The sequence below is a fragment of the Tasmannia lanceolata genome, unplaced genomic scaffold (genome assembly GCF_043159265.1).
Source record: "Tasmannia lanceolata isolate RefF3 unplaced genomic scaffold, GAP_Taslan_0.1 ptg000002l, whole genome shotgun sequence".
NCBI lineage: Eukaryota > Viridiplantae > Streptophyta > Magnoliopsida > Canellales > Winteraceae > Tasmannia > Tasmannia lanceolata.
Window position 1 is genome coordinate 52751429 of NW_027518679.1, and position 20168 is coordinate 52771596.

Below are 20168 nucleotides of genomic sequence, written 5' to 3' on the forward strand. Positions count from 1 at the left end.
CATCCAAGGAATTAGCAGCATAAGCTCTTGTGAAATAACCATGTTAGAGTTGTGTTATTTGATCATTTATACTTCAACACTCTCCACTTTTTCCGAGTTGGCCAAACACGTGGCACATGTGGGCCCTCTTTTGGGTTGGCCATACACATGGATTTTTAACATCAACAAATTACAGTGTTTAGAACCCAAGACATGCCTTGAGGCAATAGCTCTTATATCATGTGAAACAACTAAGTATCAAAGCTATTGTCTCAGGACATCTCTAGATTCTACCTCCAATAACTCATTGATATTAAAAATTCACGTGTACGGTCAACCCAAAAGAGGGGCAACATGTGCCTCGTGTAAGACAAACCCCTAGTAAAAAGAAGGGAAGTGTTAGAAGTATACATGATTAAATAACACCAACTCAAATAACATCAACTCTAATAGCTTAAGCTTTTGGAGTAATTGGTTGTTTCAAGAGGCCACTGTTAATGCTTTGAGAAACAAGCATAAGGATCTCATCATCGACATAAGTACCACTCCCAAAAAAATCTTGAGAAACAGGGATCGTAAGTTATTGCACAGAAAAACCAACTTTACTTAAAATAGATCTACAAGTAACAGACCAATCAGAGATAGATTCTGTCAAAACCTTGCAAGAAAGATGTTAGATTAGAAAGAAGAATCTATATTACAGGGAAAGAAGACCAAACTAAAAATGGCAAAAGAGAGAGAAAGGGAGGTGTTTTGAAGCATTAAAGGAATCTAGGGTTTTAGACTTTTACTGATGGGTTTTAGAGTTTGGGGCTGCGGGGTTTATATATATAGAGAGAGAGAGATGAAAGGTGGGGATCAAGACCTCATGCCAATGTAGGAAGGACACGTGTCCATAGATAGGAAGGACCTCATTCCTAAGATATGAGCCGTTGTGAAGGCTGTCTTTTGCTTTGGACCCATTGAACGAACGGCTAATAAAAGTTCAGAAGAAAACAAAACGTGATATTCACGGCTGGGATTGAATCCTCACTATCAATATTGGGTCCTACATGAGAATATGGAAATCTTAGGGCTGATGTTTCACGAGTTTTATATGGTGTGAGCCCTTACAGTCCCTTATTTTTTTCAAAAAGTACTGTACGTACCACACTATAGGATGATCCAAACCGTCCATGTGATGTGATGGGGCCACAAGGTAAATGGGTTTGTGCCCAAAAAAACCATTTCTATAAAATGATCCAATGGAATAGTTTTTCAAGTAGTGAGCAAATACTCTCCAAAATGGCTGAGAATTAAAAAAAAGAGCAAAAAAACCCTCTATTTTGAGTGGAGTTTTTCTTTTCCTTGTTTCTTAGACACTCTTCAATCATGCCCTCTCAATTCTCTCCCTCTTTTACCCTCCTTGCCCCTCTCCCATCACAGGATAAGTTCATATGGAAAAAATTTCATGGCTCCCAAATATGGCCTTAATTTCAATTCTACTTAAATAACAAGAGGAAATGGCTTCAACACCTAAAAATACAATTCAAGCATTTTCACAAGAACACATTGAAGCAAAAATACACCACAGGCTCCAGATAAAGCCTCGTTCAATGTTCAAACCAAATCAGAAATTCTGCATCAATTAGGCAACATAAATTCTCAAACCTCAGTAGAATCTACACATGTAATATCTCACATCGCCGAAAAGGGGCAAAAAAGTACAATAATCTACTAATTTGTATGACAAAATAAGCATCGAACGACAAATTTCAACTGCAATGCATCTACAGATTCCACATTACTCTCAATTAACACACCCAACACCCCTAATTAGTTATATGCTTGTACTCACAAGCAGAGCAGTTTTTGCCATACCATCAAGGCTCTACTTGCCCGCCGCTGGTTTATCCTTCCCACATCCCTTTCGGTTGCATACAGTTCGGAAATGGTAGTTGAGGTTCCCGCATTTGTCACAGGTCCAGCTACCATCTGGGGTACCAGAGTCCTTGTTCCCATACGACTTGTTTGAACCCTGAAAATCCATAACAATTTTGTAAATACATGCATTCCTGTATTTACTTGTGTACATGCAAATCCAGAACAAGTTTGAACTCAATCAGATAGTTAAAAAAAGAATAAATGAATAAACAATTATTCCCCTTGAATTTCTGGTGAATCTAAACCTTGTGCCACCTGAGAAATACATTATTAGGAACCAAGAGGATTAAAGATTAGCAAAGTTAGTCCAGGAGTACTCCTCTCATCCGGTTTGCTCATTGGATAGATGAGATCAAAGATCGGATTGAAAGATCGTCCATTTCCTTCAAGTATGTCAGAAGAAGCAAGAATTCAGATGCTGACAAGGTTGCCAGGGAAGGGGGAGCTACAGAGGGGCTTGAAATCTTCGACTTTCTCCCTCCTTGAGAGGACTGTATCTTATGTGCTACTGTTATTAGTTGTGTATTGACCATCTTGGTTGCCGGGTTCTTTGCCCCTTTTCTTGTTAATAAAATCATTCCTACGACTTCAAAAAGAAAGAAAAAAAGCATAGCAAAGTTAAAATCCCTATAGGCAATGCTTAAAGTTGAGCTAAAATGCTTATTTTCGAACCATTTGATGTCATAAGCTCGACGTATAATTTAAGTATTGAACTGATACAAGGATATTGTTGTATGATGAAATCAAAATCTACTTATCTAATGTATTGTCTGGAATATTGCTCTAAGTTTATGAGAACACTTAAACTTCTTCCATGGTGTGTTTCAGAATATCCAACCACTAATTTGCAAGAGATAACAGAGGTTAACCACGAGATTTCATAAGATGGAAAGCATAATGGCAAGGGTAAGGAAATACGTGACTGGAGAAATTTACATTTAGAATCATCATCTACTGGACCTCCTCTTTTCAACATGCAAATCGTTTCACAAAGTTTGGTCACCCACGCATATATGAAACTGAGATATAGAGAAAGAGAATAATGACCGTGGTTTTAAATTTCCACTGAAATTGACACGAAACAACTGAAATGTTTCTGTTTCCTTCCACACTGAAATGCACATGTTTCCATATGATCTTGTGATTTTACAAGATACCCACCAAAATTTTCATCTGAAATAAACATATTTTTTTAATGGTGAAAACAAAAACATGTTTCCATTTTTCTGAAATAAACATGTTTCCAATTTCATCATGACCAAAATGCATATTGAAACTGAAAAAAGGTGGGATGGCCTCCACAATTATGAAGGTTGGTGCAACTCGCAGGGCATAGGCATAGTTCCAAAAATAGGATGGGTATTTCCAAATGTTGACATCAAACAAACAAGAACTGCGCCCCCCCCCCCCCCCCCCCCCCCGCGCTCTTTTTTTTTTTGAAATGACACCAACTTGAAGCAACATGAGAAATTGATGGGTCACCATCTTTACAGGTTACAAAAGAGGACATATAAAATGATTGACACCTTCCTTCTCACAAGCCAAGGGGAGTATCCACCAACATGTACTAAGTTGTTTTAGATACCTTATGACTGAACTCTTATTTTTTGAATGATGGTAAATTTTTTATCAAGAAAAAGATAGGCGACCGAGGAGGTCAATACAAAGCAAAGAAAACCAAAAACAACTAAGAGACGACATCAAACCGGAGAGACAAGTCAAGCAAAAGAAAGTCAAAGAATTCCAGGCTAGCAAGTGTGCACGACCCATGCCAGAGAAGGCCAATCGGTCTGCCTCGCTATTGGCCGACGTCCTGACATGATAAAAATGAACCAAGCAACCAGCTATTCTATCCTAGATCTCCTCAATGAGATTTGTGAACGGAGGGTAGGTTCTCTCCTCAAGCCATCTAATGACATCTCCCCTTCCACAACCAACTTGTCCAAGTCATCTCTCTCAACATATCTACGACATTGCAGCACCTTCCTAGCCTCTGCTTCATTAGAATCCGTTATCCCAATCGATCCTAGGAAGGACCACCGAGTGACACCAAACTCATCTCTAAGAAAGCCTCCAATGCCAACCGGCCCAGGATTCCCAAAGCTCGAGCCTTCAAATTCATCTTCACCGTACCAGGGTCTGGGTGGACGCCAAAGAGGGGCTGGGGTCTCCCTCCTCTCATTTGCGGGAACAAATCTCTCTACAGCAGAGCCTCAGGTTTGTGGAGGAGATTAAAGAAAAAAAGCGGACGGGGCTTGGTGCAAGAGATCACTACCTTATGACTTAACTCAATCCTAAAATTTGAATCAAATGTCAGAGAAAAGAAATAAAAAACCAACTTAAATCCTATTTGGTACAATCTATTCGACAGAATGGAAGAGTTTTCTGATCGTTTTTTTTTCTTTTTTTTGAAAGTTGGAATTTTATGATTGTTAATGGTTTAAACTTGGTTTTTATGCTAAAAGGGGGCCACCATAGAATTGCAAGTGGCATTCTAAGAATGATTTTCTCCAATGTCTAAATGCACAGATACATCGAAAAACCGAATTCCCATTGACCCTTTTTTCGATGTGCCTACCTGCAATCCTCAGAAACTTCAACCTCTTATGTTTAAGAAACACTCCAAACCATCATGGAAAAGGAGAGAATCAGTCCCTGGACCTTCTGTTTTACTAAAATTTTGTTGATGAAAGTTAGAAGACGATTCGTTTAGCATAACAATTCATCTTTAAATCTTTAGTGTGTGTGTAGTTTTATTATAAAATATGAAAAATTATGATCGATTTGAGATTCAATTGGATTTGGCACCCTTACATTTTTACTGTCAGGTTCAGTTTACAGAATGTTTGATTTTAGGCTCAATCACATAAGTGGGACACTGACACGCAACAATAGTAAAGCATGACAGAGAAGCAAAGTAGCGATACATACAGGAGTGGGTCTGGCCGTTTCACATTTTTTCATGTTGCATGTTGTTCTAAAGGAAAAATTAACATTGTCACATTTGGGGCAGATCCAATCTCCTTCAGACAAACCATCTGGCCCTGCAAAGCATTCAAAATCAGTTGGTCAAGGCTAAATTATTTTTGACAACCAGATGAAGATGGAAAGTGTCAACGAATTGCAGCAAAAAAAAAAAAAAGTTGGGAGTTCCCAATAAGGACAATAAAAATGAAGACAAAAGTAATGTAGAAGTTAAATTCACAAATTTGGGTGTAATTTGGCAGGAATTATTACATAAGCTAGATCTTATCACCTATAAACATATCTCCGTGAACAATTAAAAGCAAACTTAGAGTTACAGACCAAAAGTAACTACTGCCAAAAAGCACATGATCTTGAAATAATCATTGATTTACCAAATGGAAAACATAAACTTAAAAAATGTTTCTTTACATAAAACTAAGAATGAACCAATCCCTGACTGCTGTCTGTGGTAAGGTACATGAACTAAGAAAGATAGAAGGTAATACAAAACCACTGGTCATTACTAAATACTAACTTGTACGTACGAAGATATCTAGGATGATAAATTAGCTAATCTAAGACCACATTGATGGCTCATTAATATATCATGAATGGCTGACACTCGTGCTAAAGTACCATCCAGGGAAGGAAAAAGACAAAACTGAACAACCATAAAGACAAGACTATCAAGTTACCTCCACGACGCTTTCGAGAGGTATTGTTATCAGGGAGGTCTCGTTCAGTCCATGCACCTGGCACCTTTAGTAACCAAAAGCAAACCAATGCTCATATGAGCTTAAAGAAAAAGAACTAATGCTAATAGAAAGAGGGCTTAATGAAGTGAGAAAATATACTGGCAGTGGAGATCCCTGGAACCCATATGCATATCGGTCCATAGCATGCCCTGGGGGACCATAACCCATACCTGACTCGCCAATAAATAAAAGTTACATGGAGGGAGAAAAAACTGTTATATATTTATTTATCCATACATACATAAATATAGAAGTCATACCTCCCAAAGGACCAGGCGAAACATATGCATGCGGGAGACCATATGGTCCAGCAGCACTTAAAGGTGTCCCATAGTCATAACGCATCCCAGAGAGTGAGAGGGAGGGCCCATAGCCACTGGACATTCCAAGTGGCAAGGGCCGAGGAGCTGCAACTCCTCCAAAATAGAAAGGAGGAGCATGATCAAAAGCGGCTGGGAGAGGTGCTGACCCCATTCTCTGCTACATCCAACACCATAAACCATTAAAAATAAACACAAATAAGTTGATATGATACAAACAACGACAATTTAGGGCTCTTAGTATTATTTGTTGCACATCAGTTTTCACTACTAAACTGAGCTGGCCCAACTACAATCTCCACTGAATGGAATATTCTTTTAATCAAAGCGCCTATTTAAAACTGAGTTTTTCTGAATGGTCACAAATTATAGATCAATGACCAATGTATTTTTCTTCTATACCAGTTTAGTATAAATTCTGAATTTATGAATACAGCATGAATTTATGAACCATTAAAAAAAAGCATAAATTTATGAATACAGCATAAACTGATAGAACCTATATGCTTTTCTTTTGTGATAAAGTGTTTTAACTTTTAACTTAAGTGTTTTAACTTTTAACTTAATCTCGCGAGGATGCGACTCCATACTTCTCCCGTAAATTTGCAACAAATAAAAAATGTGGTCCACAAACTCGCCCGGTTCCACATATAGAGGGCAATGATCAATAAGGGGCATCTTTTGATTTCGCAAGTGGCCGGTCATGAGAATCTTATAGTGAAAAGGCAGTCCAGCCAAAAGCCCACACTCTAGGTGGTGCAGGAATTGCACCACACTCTGGCCAAGTGAGAAGGAAGAGGGCAAAGAACAATGGGGTGGTAGAAGGACTTGACACTAAAAACCCCAAAAGAATTCCAGATCGAAGCCCTCTTACCATTGTCATGCTTCTTAATATAAGAGGAATCCAAGACATCCAAGAGCCGAGCTACTCAATCAATCTCTCTATCAATGAAATTCCTCTTGAACTTCACCTTCCAAGAAAGCTGACGTTCACCCCACTCGATACAGTCTTGGACAAAAGCGTTCTTATTAGAAACCACCGCATAAAGATATGGGAACATCTCCCCCTAAGCCACCTCTTCACACCATTTATCGTATCATAACTTAATCGCATCCCCTTTATAATATGTCTAATCCCCTCTTCAAATCTATGCGTTTGCCTCAAAATATCCCTCCACCTCGTTAAACCACTGCTTCTGAACCTGTCTTCAAATATCAAATTCCCAGGACAAGAATCGTACTTGCTTTCAATGATTTTGGTCCAGAGTTGATGCCTCTCCTCTCCAAACCTCCAAATACACTTTCCATGTAGTGCTTTGTTAACATCTTTCAACCTTCGAAAGCCTAACCCCCCAGCTTTGACCGCTTTGCAAACCTCCTCCCAGCTCCGAGATGAAACTTTCTTTTCTCCTCAGAGTCACCCCAAAGGAAGCTCCTTTCAATTTGCACAATGCGATTAATCACACTAATTGGGCATCTGAACACAAAGAAATAGTAAATAGGGATATTGGCAAGCATTGCTTAATGAGAGTGATTCTAACTCCCACCGAGACTAGATTCCTCTTCCAAGTAGCAAGCCTTTCCTCCATCCTTTCTACAAATGGATTCCACACCCTCTTTCTAGGTTTCCCTCACAAAGAGGAAGGCCAAGGTAAGTCATCGGGAACTGATCTACGGAGCACCAAAGTCTCTCTCTCTCTCTCTCTCTCTCTCTCTCTCTCTCTCTCTCTCTCTCTCTCTCTCTCTCTCTCTCTCTCTCTCTCTCTCTCTCTCTCTCTCTCATATGATATGTGAATACCAAGCATCCTTGACTTACAAAAGTTAGATCTTTACCCCGTAACAAAACATCGGATAATTGCTTTTAGCTTTAGCATCTTCTCATCTGCCTCACTAAAAGCTAACAGGTCGTTAGCAAAATGGAAGTGAGAAACTTCAAAACCTTGAGACCCAATCCTAAAGCCTTCAAGCAGAACACATCTATCTTTGTCAACCAATCTGCTTGGAGTTTCCGCAATCACCAAAAATAACAAAAGGAGAGAGGGACCATTCAAAACAAACAAAGAAAGAAAGCAGAGAGGGGGTCTCCTTGTCTCAAACCTCAAGAATATTTAAAGAATCCTTTAGGAGAGACATTAACCGAGATGGAAAACCAAGCTAAAGCCACACACCTCATCGTCCAAGCTCGCCATTGATCTCCAAATTTCATTCGTCTCATAAGGTAATCCAGACAATCCAATTCCACCTTATCATAGGCCTTTCCCCTGTCTAATTCACACACGATGCCATTCCTCCCAATCTTGATATAATAATCCACCACCTCATTTGCTACCAACACTGTCAAGAATTTGTGTGTCTTGAATGAAGCCAAGTGGTTTCTAGATATGATCTTAGGTGAACACTGTCAAGAATTTGTGTGTCTTGAATGAAGCCAAGTGGTTTCTAGATACGACCTTAGGTAGCACCTATTTTAGACGATCCATCCGACAAGGCTTCAGTCATAACCTTATATAAGCAGCCCACCAAACTGATAGACCGGAAATCTAAAATGTTGACCAATATCTTGAAATAATAATCCACCACCTCATTTTCTGTCAACTCACTGTGAAGAATTTGCTTGTCCTGAATGAAATCTGGTTGGTTTCTAGATATGATCTTGGGTAGCACCCATTTTAGACGATCTGACAAGGCTTCAGCCATAACCTTATATAAGCAGCCCAGAAAACTGATCAGGCGGAAATCTGAAATGTTGACCGCCCCTTCAACTTTAAAGATCAGAGGAACAAAGGTCACACCTATGCTTCCGTAAAAAACCAAATCCTCGTAAAGGGCCTCAAAGAAATTACAAATGCCATCTTTTACCACATGCCAATAACACTGAAAGAAGGTCATGCAAAAAACCATCCGGTCCTAGAGCATGAAAAAAGGGGGGTTTCAACCAAGGTTTTAAATTTCGGTTTTGGAATGCGTTTCGGTCCTCACCAAAACCGAAATTTCAGCCGAAATTTAAATCTATCGAAATCAAATACAGTAATATTTTATCCCGTACAAAATTTCGGCGAAATTACCGAAATTTCGGGATAATCTTAAATAATGAATAAAATCCAGATTTTTTTGTTATATTCCTTAAATTCGGACCGAAATTTTGGAGAAAATGTCGAAATTTTGTAACGTTTCGACTTTCCCCAATTTCGGTTTCGGTCGAAATTTAAAACCTTGGTTTCAACTAATCGGTGCAATAACTACTCATTGTCCACAAATTCCATATCTACAAAGCAGATCTTAATGAGAGAAACACTCAAAGTGATAGCTTTTGATCTCATTGAACAGTTAGAAAGAAATCACAAAAAATAGTGTTTCCCCAAAAAACTAACACACCCCCCTCTCCCCCCCCAAAAAAAAAATCAAGAAGAAGAAAAGGAAAAAAGACTCATTAATCTTCTATTTTTTCACATATATAGTTCTTTTGATTTTTTTATTCATAAAATAGTGTTTACACTTCATATAACCACCTTAAGTCAAAGCATGAGTTAGAAAAGGGAAACTAAATTTGAAGAAAACAAATAAGGGATGGTTTTGGCCCCTTTACATACCGATCTGATTCTTATATTCCTTTTTCTTTTTGTGATAACTGATAACTAGCATGCCATTAAGTTGTCGCAAAATCCAATCTTCCACGCCAAGACAAAACACATTGAGAGATTAACTACTACTTCATCTAAGAAAAGGCGGAGAGTGATAAAAGTCCGTCCTCTTTTGTTTTGATCCATGATCGGACAGAAGATGTCTTCACAAAAACCCTCACTATCAACCATCACACACATCTAAATAACAAGCCGAACGTGTTCCAAGAAATATATCGGCTTGAGGGAGATTGTTAGAAATATTCATAGGGCATATTTTATATTTAGCTTGGTTGACAACCCATCATTAAGGGTATTTGGTCATTTGATGCATTGACAGATAACTCATTGCAATATTCAAGGTAGATGTTATGAAAAGAAAAGATATCTCCCCCATACGAATTATATGTTCCTTCTCACATGCAATCATATCATAAAATTATTAATAATTTTTACGAAGACAGCAATATTGTGAAGCAATAAAATATAAGTGGAAAGATAAACGTGATGGTCAGAAATCAAATGAAATGAGCTATATTGATGTCTGATTGGCAATAGCAATGCAAGTTCAAATTACCCAGCAATGCCAGTCTCAGCCCCTCAAAGACCTCAGAAAATTAAAACTCATGGTTCTAAATCATATAGTTTCTACCAATAGAAAATCACAAAGATGAAAAGCATAAAAGATTGGCATACCGGCGTAGTTGATGGTCGGGCAGCACCACATTTTCCACGATTGCAAACAGTTCTAAACCCAAAGTTCAAATTTCCACATTGAGGACAAGTCCAATCTCCATCATTTTGAGAAGCTGGCAATGATAAAGAAAGAAGTGTAAAATAAAGAGAGTGGTCAATATCAAAATAAGGGTTTGCAAATACAAATGCCATATATAGAGAGAAGCACATACAAATGTATATATAGGAAGCAATGTTGTGAGCTACAATCTAAATCATGACTACAGTCTTATCCACTGATTTCATTTCACTAACATATTAACTCATTACGTTGCAAAGACATCAACCATAACAGCACAAAATATGTTCTCTCTCCTGAATATTCCAGCAAAAAGTCCACAAAAAATTAATAAAACATGATTATGATGAACGGTATAACTAAACCTAAATGTTAAAAATCTTAAAGACATTGTAACCCTTTCAAAGTTGTTCGAAACGAGTACTTATACACTCATTTTGGCAAAGAGGTTAGAAAGTTATGTCTGTTTTAGTAAAACGAGTCTATTAGCTAAATACAAACTTGTTATTTAATTTTTCTAATTAAATGAACTTATTTTCTCCCATCAAACGGGATAAAAGCTCCATAATATTCTATAATTCCCAAAATACCCCTAAGTTAATAACTAACTCTTTGGGTATTCCAAATGTGTCCTACTGTGTGTATACACCAAAGGAACTACGTAAATCTTTTCCCTCGCATCAAATGTAACAAATCTAGTCTGTCCGTACAATCTAGTAAATGCGAGACCCTTATCCAATGGATATAACTGGGTCATTCGAGTTGTGAGTGGGATCATTGCAGGGATCCGACGATCGATCCTGCAGAACGCAATGATGGGACCCACTGCGATCTTGCTCCGTAGTTAACAACTACAATCGCATTGGATTAGTGGCCTCCATCGAGACGTAACCCTGAAATAACTATCAAATCATCATACCCATAATCACATCTAATATGTGCAAGTCTCATATTCATTCCACATCTACTGAGTTGAGTCCTACAGGGGGTGGACAACGACTATCCCCTGGGCCCATTTATGGTATACCTTACAGTCAAGCAGTTAAGGCCCACAAATGCATTTTGCAAAATCATTTAAAAAACAATCAAGTGTTTTAGTAAAACCTTTGATAAACCATTTATCAAATCCGCTTGGCCAAGCTATTTTATAGGCCTAGTGTTCTAACCAAGGTTGTCAGAGCGGGAATCGAAAGCGGGAATCGAAAGCAGAATCGAAGGCTCCCAGGGAAGAATCCTGCTCAAGGTTGCCAGAGCGGGAATCAAAAGAGGGAATCGAAACAGGAATCGAAAGCGGGAATCGAAGGCTCCCTGGGAAGAATCCTGCTTCCTTGGTTCTGACCAAAACTGTAGATGATATTCCCGTAGTTGGGGCGGATAATTCCATGTCGGGTATCACTATTAGCCTCATGGGTTTGCCCAAGACTCTAGTACTACCCTCTGGTGATCTTTAGAAGGACCACGGTTAGATAGGCTAAGAATCGAGGCCGGGCCCATAGACCAATATGACCCCTCAGGTCTAAGGACATGTAAAGAGTCTTATCTGGTAGAATAACCTTACTAACTTCTGTCCACAGGTTATTCCAGTGTGATCTTGTTCAGTGCGCGATCCTATCGTCTCACCCACTCTTCTTGTTTAGGGTCCACTTCCCGAGACACTCCACGAAACGTGCATGTAGGCAAGACTGGTGCTTGTCAGAGCACTCAAGAAGCACCAAACAAAAAGAAAGAAAAGAGTAGGAGATTCTATACAGATAGTAGACATAAAGTGTGCATTAAATTACATAGCACGGATCAGCTAGTGTGTATATGGGTTGATGGACAAAGGCCCAAACACTTAAGCAGGTTAAATGGATTCCAAAGTCTTTTGATGTTTGTGGGGGAGAAGATGTTAAAAGTGATTGGGTAGAGGCAGAAAGTGCATCATGCTAGGTTTGGTTAAGTCGGTTTCAAGGGGTTAAAGGAAAGATGAAAATATTTGCAGTTGGAGTAGGCTCATAAGCCTAACAAATTGTGGATGGAATCAAGAAGCAGAAGTCTAAAGAACAATGGAATTCAAGGTATTTAAGACCTCAAAAAAAAACAGAGAAATTCAAGGTATTGACGCATAACAAAAGATAAAACCGGATGGAATTTGATTTATGGGAGCTTCAAAAAAATGATTAAGACCTTATACCTGGAACAAACCCCAAGGACTTTTCCTATTTCAAAGACCAAAAAAAAGAAGTAAGTTCCTCAAAATCTAGAAAGTAGAAAGCAGTGTTTCAAAACGCGGGACGTGAAGCGTTGCCAAAGCAAATCCTAGTCGACTTGGCACGACACAGTCAAGTACTCAGTTGAAATGGTCATAGCCCGGGAGAGATAAAGGAGTTTCGATGGACTTTGTAGGGCAAAATGCGGACCTGGGCAAAGTAAAAGGGAGTCAACTCGGGGGAGTCCACAATGACACAGAGGTAGGGGTGGTTATTCGGTTTAAACCGAACCGAATAGACCGAAATTTGGTAACCGAAATAATATCGGTTACCAAATTTCGGTAACCGAAACCGAACCGAAATTATTCGAAACCGAACCGAAACCGAACCGAATAAAAATATGGTTATTCGGTTATAACCTAATTGTGGGAGAAAAAGAGGGAAAAAAATCAAAATCTCGGTTTGGATCGGAGGGCTAGGATCATCCGATCGAAATGATTTTTTGAGCACAACCTAATTAAGTTGTGATCAATCAAATGGACGGTTTTGATCATCCTACGGAGTGCACATATGGCACTTTTTTTTTGGAAAAAAATGGTTTTCATCCATAATTTCGGTTATTTTGGTTAACCGATTTTTTTTTTTTTGAGAAAACCGAAACCAAATAACCGAATTTCCAACAAAAAAAAAAACCGAAACCAAACCGAAAAGAAAAAAACCGAACCGAACCGACCAATTCGGTTCGGTTATTCGGTTTTAACCGAATAATGCTCACCCCTACACGGAGGAGTTTTGAAACTATGGTAGAAACCCAAAATTGAGCTCAAATGCATAACCCTGAAAACCCATTTCAGTTCCTCAATGTAAGTTGCAGAGCTAAATGAAAACCAACTTGTCACAAAGATGTCCCATGCAAACCCTAAAAACAATTTCAAATCTCATCCAAATGAAAGAAGAAGAAAAGGAGATAACATCCTAAGGTACATAAGCCATTTAGAGCACAATAAACTCAAATTGACTTAAATAGGGAAAAAATAAAAATAAATAAAACATAAAATGAGCAATAAACACAATAGGACAAACTACAAGAAAAAAAAAACCCTAAAAAGTAAACAAAACCCTTCATTCAATGATTAATCATAAACTCACCATCGTTGCGAGAACGTTTCGATCCAAATGAGCCCCGATTATCAACCTATCCGAAAAAAACAAGGCAAAAGATCAGCCATAACTGAAGAGGGATAAATAAACAAAAAACCCACAGATAATAAAAGAAACAATAAAGCTAGAAGGACATAAAATAAAACCCTAGGTTTAACATAACGGGAGAAAGTCATGGTTTTATATAGTTTAGTATTGATGTGTTTTTTGAGATGTAGATGAAATGAATAAGGACGAGAATGTAAAAGGATAGAGAGGGTGAGAATATGACCTTGGCGGAGGCCATTAGCTCTGGGTGAAGAGGGAAGAGGTGGAAGGGCAAATCAGTGAGAGAAAATAAGGGTGCCCTAAATCCTGCTCAACAGATTGAAGGGCAGATTACATGTTCCCTGTTATGACTTATGAGAGAGAGGGAGGAGAGAGAGACGGAGAGAAGCTTTTTTTAACTACATGTCTATGGGGGCATTGGAGGGGATCGAAGGAGGTTTTTTCTTCCTTTTTTTCGGGCGATGATTTGTCTCACCCCTTTTAGGATTATGCGCCCCCACTTTCACCTGATTTGACGTCAAAAGCGTTAAAGTCTGCCACAATGCATGTGGAAGAGTGGGGCGCATAATCCTAAAGTGGGGCGAAAACATCATCTCCCTTTTTGTTCGTCTTCTTTTCTTTTTTATTTTTTATCAAATACAGGGAGATGATTTTTTCGCTCACCCACATAGGATTATGCGCCCCACAGTAACGCTTTTTGACGTCAAATCAGCTTAACAGTGGGGCGCATAATCCTACGGGGGAGTGAAAAAATCATTGACCCAAATATTCTAAGTTCCCAAAATTACGAAGGAAGTGCATACGTTAAAATAGTGGGAATTGCTAGCATCCATCGCAAAAGGCATTTCGTTAAAGTGGGGCGCATAATCCTACGAAGGAAGTGCATACGTTAAAATAATGCCCCGAAATGCCTTTTGCGATGGACCTTAGCAAATCTCTAAAATAATTAATCGCTTCTGACATGTTTTTGGCACCCTTGAAAAACTATGGACCAATTACCAATGGGGGACAAACATTAGGCAAAATTATCAACAGACTCATGCTTTTCAAAAATTATCAAAGGGGGACAAAAGAGGTCTTGTCAGTAAAAGTTGGACGAAAATGCCCTTTGGCATTTACAACACGTTTTGACCTTGGTTTTTCCTTCTTCCCTCTTCTTTTACTTTTCCATTATCACCTCTCTTTTTTTTTTTACCCTACCAATCATCTTCCTCCTTCTTCAGCCACCATTGTTGTTGGCAAATCTTGAAAACTTGAATGTTGAGTTCTTACCATCTATCTCTTTGTATTTATATTTTGTTTTTCTTTTCTTTTTTAGGGTTTTGTACTAATTTTCATTCCTCTGTTTCTGATTTATCTTGTTTAGGGTTTAAGCTATTTTTTTTAGGGTGAGTTCTGAAGATAATGCATGGATGACTTCACTCTTTTTTTTGGAAGACAAGTGGTTGTATAAGAAAAAGTTCATGTAATACATGAATGGATGGCTACACATTTTTTGATTTACTCATATATATATTTTTTGTAATACACAAATTGGGATGTAATACATGAAGCATATTTAATGAAAACAACATCCATTTCTTTTGTTATTTCTATCATGAGCAAAATTGTAATGCCATTAGAAGAGTTGCTATAGGCTGGGGGTTTTATAGCAGAAGGGGTTTATCAACTCTCTGGAAGGGGGTTAGCAACTCTCAAAAGTAGGATTACCAATTTTCAAATGGGCTTATCAAGTGCTTGAAATTTGGCCGAGGGTACTGGAGCTTTGGAAGGTGGTTTTCAAGTCTCTATGATTGGGGTTATCTAGTATAAAAAAAAGGGTTACCAATTTTCGAATGGGGTGATCAAGTCCCTAAAAATTGGCCAAGGGTACTGGAGGTTTGGAAGGGGGTTTACAAGTCTCTGGGATTGGGGTTATCTAGTATAAAAAATGGGGTTACTAATTTCCGAATGGGGTGATCAAGTCCCTCAAAATTGGCCAAGGGTACTAGAGTTTTGGAATGGGGTTTTCAAGTCTCTGGGATTGGGGTTATCTAGTATAAAAAATGGGGTTACCAATTTCTGAATGGGCTTATCAAGTCCTTGAAAATTGGGCGAGGGTACTGGAGTTTTGGAAGGGGGTTTTCAAGTCTCTAGGATTTGGGTTATCAAGTATCAAAATGGGGTTACCAATTTCCGAATGGGCTTATCAAGTCCCTGAAAATTGGCCGAGGGCACTAGAGTTTTGGAAAGGGGTTTTCAAGTATTTGGGATTAGGGTTATCTAGTATCAAAATGGGGTTACCAATTTACGAATGGGCTTATCAAGTCCCTTAAAATTGCCCAAGGGTACTGGAGTTTTGAAAGGGGGTTTTCAAGTCTCTGGAGTTGGGGTTATCAAGTATCAAAATGGGGTTACCAATTTCCGAATGGGCTTATCAAGTCCCTGAAAATTGGCCGAGGGCACTAGAGTTTTGGAAAGGGGTTTTCAAGTATTTGGGATTGGGGTTATCTAGTATCAAAATGGGGTTACTAATTTACAAATGGGCTTATCAAGTTCCTTAAAATTGCCCAAGGGCACTGAAGTTTTGAAAGGGGGTTTTCAAGTCTCTGGAGTTGGGGTTACCAAGTATCAAAATGGGGTTAACAATTTTCCGAATGGGCTTATCAAGTCCTTGAAAATTGCCCGAGGGTACTAGACTTTTGGAAGGGGGTTTTCAAGTATTTTGGATTGGGGTTATCTAGTATCAAATGGGGTTACCAATTTACAAATGGGCTTATCAAGTCCCTTAGAATTGGTCGAGGGTACTGGAGTTTTGGAAGGGATTTTCAAGTCTTTGGGGTTGGGGTTATCCTATATCAAAATGAGGTTACCAAATTCCGAATGGGCTTATCAAGTCCCTTATGAACACATTTTTACTTGCTGTTTTTCTTTCACTCTTTCATTTTCACCATTTTTTTCTTTCTACCCTACGATTCATCTTCCTCATCCTCCATTGAAAGGAAGAAAGAGAAATGCAAAACCCTAAAACAAACAAAAAACAAAACCTAGATATAGAGAGATAGATGGGAATGAGCTCACGTTTCAAGTTTTCGAGCTTTCCCGCCTCCAATGGTGGCTGAATGATGAAGAAAATGACTGGTAAGGTAAAAAAAACAAAGTTGAAAATGAAAAAGTAAAAAAAAGGGGGAATGAAGAGAGAAGAGAGAAAAGTGGAAAAGCAAAACGTGTTGCTTAAGAAAAGGGCATTTTCGTCCAGCTTTTACTGACAAGACCTCTTTTGTCCCTTATTGATAATTTCTAAAAAGCATGGGTCCTATTGATAATTTCACCTAATGTTTGTCCCCCATTGGTAATTGGTCCAAAAACTATTCATGGAATAATAGATGGCCATTTTTGAGTGATGGGCAGAAAGTAAAAACTGTTGGAATAACTGGCTGTTTCACGTGGTACCAGAGCAAATGTCCTGAGTTCAAACCTCTTTGATAATAAAATCCCCATACAATAGCCCAACCAAAAAGAGGGGCCACATGTGCCATGTGTAGGCCAACCCTAAAAAGAGAGGCCACACGTGAGGAGTAACTGGTTGTTTCACACTCTACCATGTTATGTCCTCCGCATGTAGCTCTCTTGTGATCGCATCGTTCGACGATCATCATCTCTCTCATTGCTTCAAAATGGTACATATCGAATAAAATTAATCAAATCAGTAAAAAGTTTAAATTAGTAAAATTCAATATAAATCGGCAGATAGGGTGAAAATCAGACAAAAAAAAAACCTAATTTTTTTTATTTAAACTATCTTGACAATTTTTAACAAGCTAAACCAAAATATTTCCACTTATCTTTTACGGATAAAAATTGATGTTGATCGATTTAATTTAATTTTTTTGATGATTCAACCTATTTATTTCATCAGTTTTCACTATTTTTTTGCAGAATTTTTTATTTAAGCCAATTTTTGCTGATTCAACCCAATTTTTTCTTTTCTTTTTTGTTATTTTTTGCACTTTTTACTTCAAATTAATTTCTGCATTTTCTTCTTTTTCCTTCTCTTCTCCTTCTTCTTTTGCCTCCTCATCCGCTTCTTCTTCTTTCTCTTCCTTTTCTTCTTTTCCCTCCTTTCCGAGTTGTATCGGAGGGACAATGGTGCACTGCTATTGTTGAAATGAATGTGGAAGGGTTAGGAGAGAAACAAAAGAGAGGGATATAGGAATTAAAAGTAAACAAGGGTATTTTTTGTCTTTTGAACCGTAAAACACTCCTACTAGGTGAATAATTTTTACATCTCATTTCTATAATCATTTTAGCAACTTACTATAATATCTACTCAGAAGACCTTACTGAGATGCCATATAAATTTACTTGTATAAGATATTTAATAACTAATAAAAAAAATTACATTATAATATACTGAGGGGTTAAAGCAAATTTTACGTTTATAAGGTTTCAAATAATCTTAGACCCATCTAAGTTTTCTAAATATATACAGTATAAACATTAGCGAAGCTGCCTCCATTTTTTGGGTAGTGTGTGGGTGTGGGTGTCGAAGAGTAGGGAGGGAGGGCTAATTAAAATCGGTTCCAAAGTTTGGGATGGATGTGCCATCACTCTAATAAAATCCTAAACACACTATTTGGGATGGATGGGCCATCACTCTAATAAAATCCTAAACTCTCTCTCTCTCTCTCTCTCTCTCTCTCTCTCTCTCTCTCTCTCGCACACCATCACTCCTAACAAAATCAGAAAGCCATGAATTCCTAATTCCTGTAAGAGTTTAAGCTTTTCTTTTTTTTCATGTTCATTGTATTTTTCTGGTCAGAGATCGATCCCAGTTATTCACTTGGATAGGAATACTTTACCGGACAGACAAATCCTCTCACTCCCAATAAAATCCTAGTGTCTCTCTCCCTCATTCTTACATTTTCTTGTCTCATGCCTTCTTCTAGTGCATATTACAAGGAAACCATGCCTTCTTCTAGTACATATTTGGACAGGAATACTTTACCGGACAGACAAATCGTCACACTCCCAATAAAATCCTAGTGTCTCTCTCCCTCATCCTCACATTTTCTTGTCCCATGCCCTCTTCTAGCACCATATAAAAACTCTTACAAGGAAACCACTTTTACCCACTACAATGTTAGATTAGGGGAGATAGAGGCTAATTACAATCGATATATTAAGTTGATGTGGTTGGCGTAGGCCGACTTGAACCCTCCCTCGAATAATGAGTGCACATATTAGCTATATTACAGGAGGAATGATAGAATGAAGGGCACCCTTGCAAAAATCAGCTAATACGGTGCTCCTATTGGTTGGTTTCAGCAAAGCGCGTTTATGGGAAAACAGTTTCCGTATTTTTCTGCGCCATCATAAAGGTATTTTGTTGAAACCGACCAATAGGAGCGCTCTTGCGCTGATTTTTCTAAGGGCGGCCTTCATTCTATCATTCCTCATATTACAGATATGTTTGGGAAAGTGATAGATTCACCCCTTTTTTACTTGGGACAGACGGTCTAGTATATTTATGACTACTCTTTTACCCAAGAAGGGGATGTTCCCAGTAAATAAAGAGATAAATATATCATTTCCCTATGCTTGCCATTTTATTAAAGACACAAAGCATTCTTATCATGGTAATGCCATGTTTGGAAGGAGAGATTTGAGAGGGCACAAATGGGTATAGGGTGAGAAGTAGATAAATAATAAGGAAAAAATCAATCCTATTTCGAGTGGAGTTTTTTGTTTCCCTCTCTCTCAGGCTCTTCTCACCCTCTACTTATTCGTGCTGTCTCAAATCTCTCTCCTCCTCCCACCTGCCCCACCCCTCTCTCACCACATGAGAAACTAATTTATCATGATAACAAATTCATTGTTGCCAAACATGGCCTAAATGGTTATTAAATACCTAGAGAGAGAGAAGATATTTTCACTCATCTCTACATATGAACCCGAAGCATTGTAATACGAAGTCCAATTTAGTGCCCCTTGGGGTACCTAATCCGCCTTCCATTTGGCAGAATCATGGGGACCCACACAAATTGAAGGTGGGGTTCCATCATTTCAGGTGTGGGTCCTTTGAATTCGGCCAATGGGACCAGAGGAATTCCAATCATTTACTCCCTGTAATGTTTGTTTTTTGGAAATTTAAAACCATGACACAGAGAAAGTGGTAATTAAACAATGAGGCCTGTCATTGAGGAGAAGAAGTCCAGCAGTAACATTCATCTACAAGAAAGAAAGTGGGACCCGCTATAAACTGAGCATTCTACTATCCACAGATATCTAGCATATTTGCTGAACACTGGATCTTTCCTCTTTCAAAAACCATTCATTTTTACTCTTAATACGAAATAAAGAAATCTAAAACAGAAAAGGAAAAGAAATAAATCATATCGTCAGTTCAAGTTGCAGTTTAAGCAAGGTAGCCAATGCCAGGGGCTTATTCAAGATAAAATTATCCAAGCAGC

The 20168-nt window shown here is 38.4% G+C and overlaps 1 protein-coding gene across 2 annotated transcripts; it reads right to left on the minus strand.

Moving 5' to 3' along the window:
* Positions 1-1575: 1575 nt before the first annotated feature.
* Positions 1576-14138, minus strand: LOC143878371 (ranBP2-type zinc finger protein At1g67325-like). 2 transcript variants are annotated; one of them, XM_077380666.1, is made up of 8 exons: positions 13940-14138; positions 13657-13702; positions 10261-10373; positions 5885-6104; positions 5724-5794; positions 5565-5628; positions 4834-4946; positions 1576-1996 (listed from the first exon to the last, which is right to left on the minus strand). In XM_077380666.1, exons 1-8 carry the CDS (start codon positions 13952-13954, stop codon positions 1850-1852), a joined length of 789 nt encoding a protein of 262 aa, XP_077236781.1. In that variant the 5' UTR covers positions 13955-14138; the 3' UTR covers positions 1576-1849. The 2 variants fall into 2 exon arrangements, with proteins under 2 accessions (XP_077236781.1, XP_077236789.1); XM_077380674.1 differs by having other exon boundaries at positions 5885-6101; positions 13940-14131.
* Between the last annotated feature and the right edge of the window lie 6030 nt (positions 14139-20168).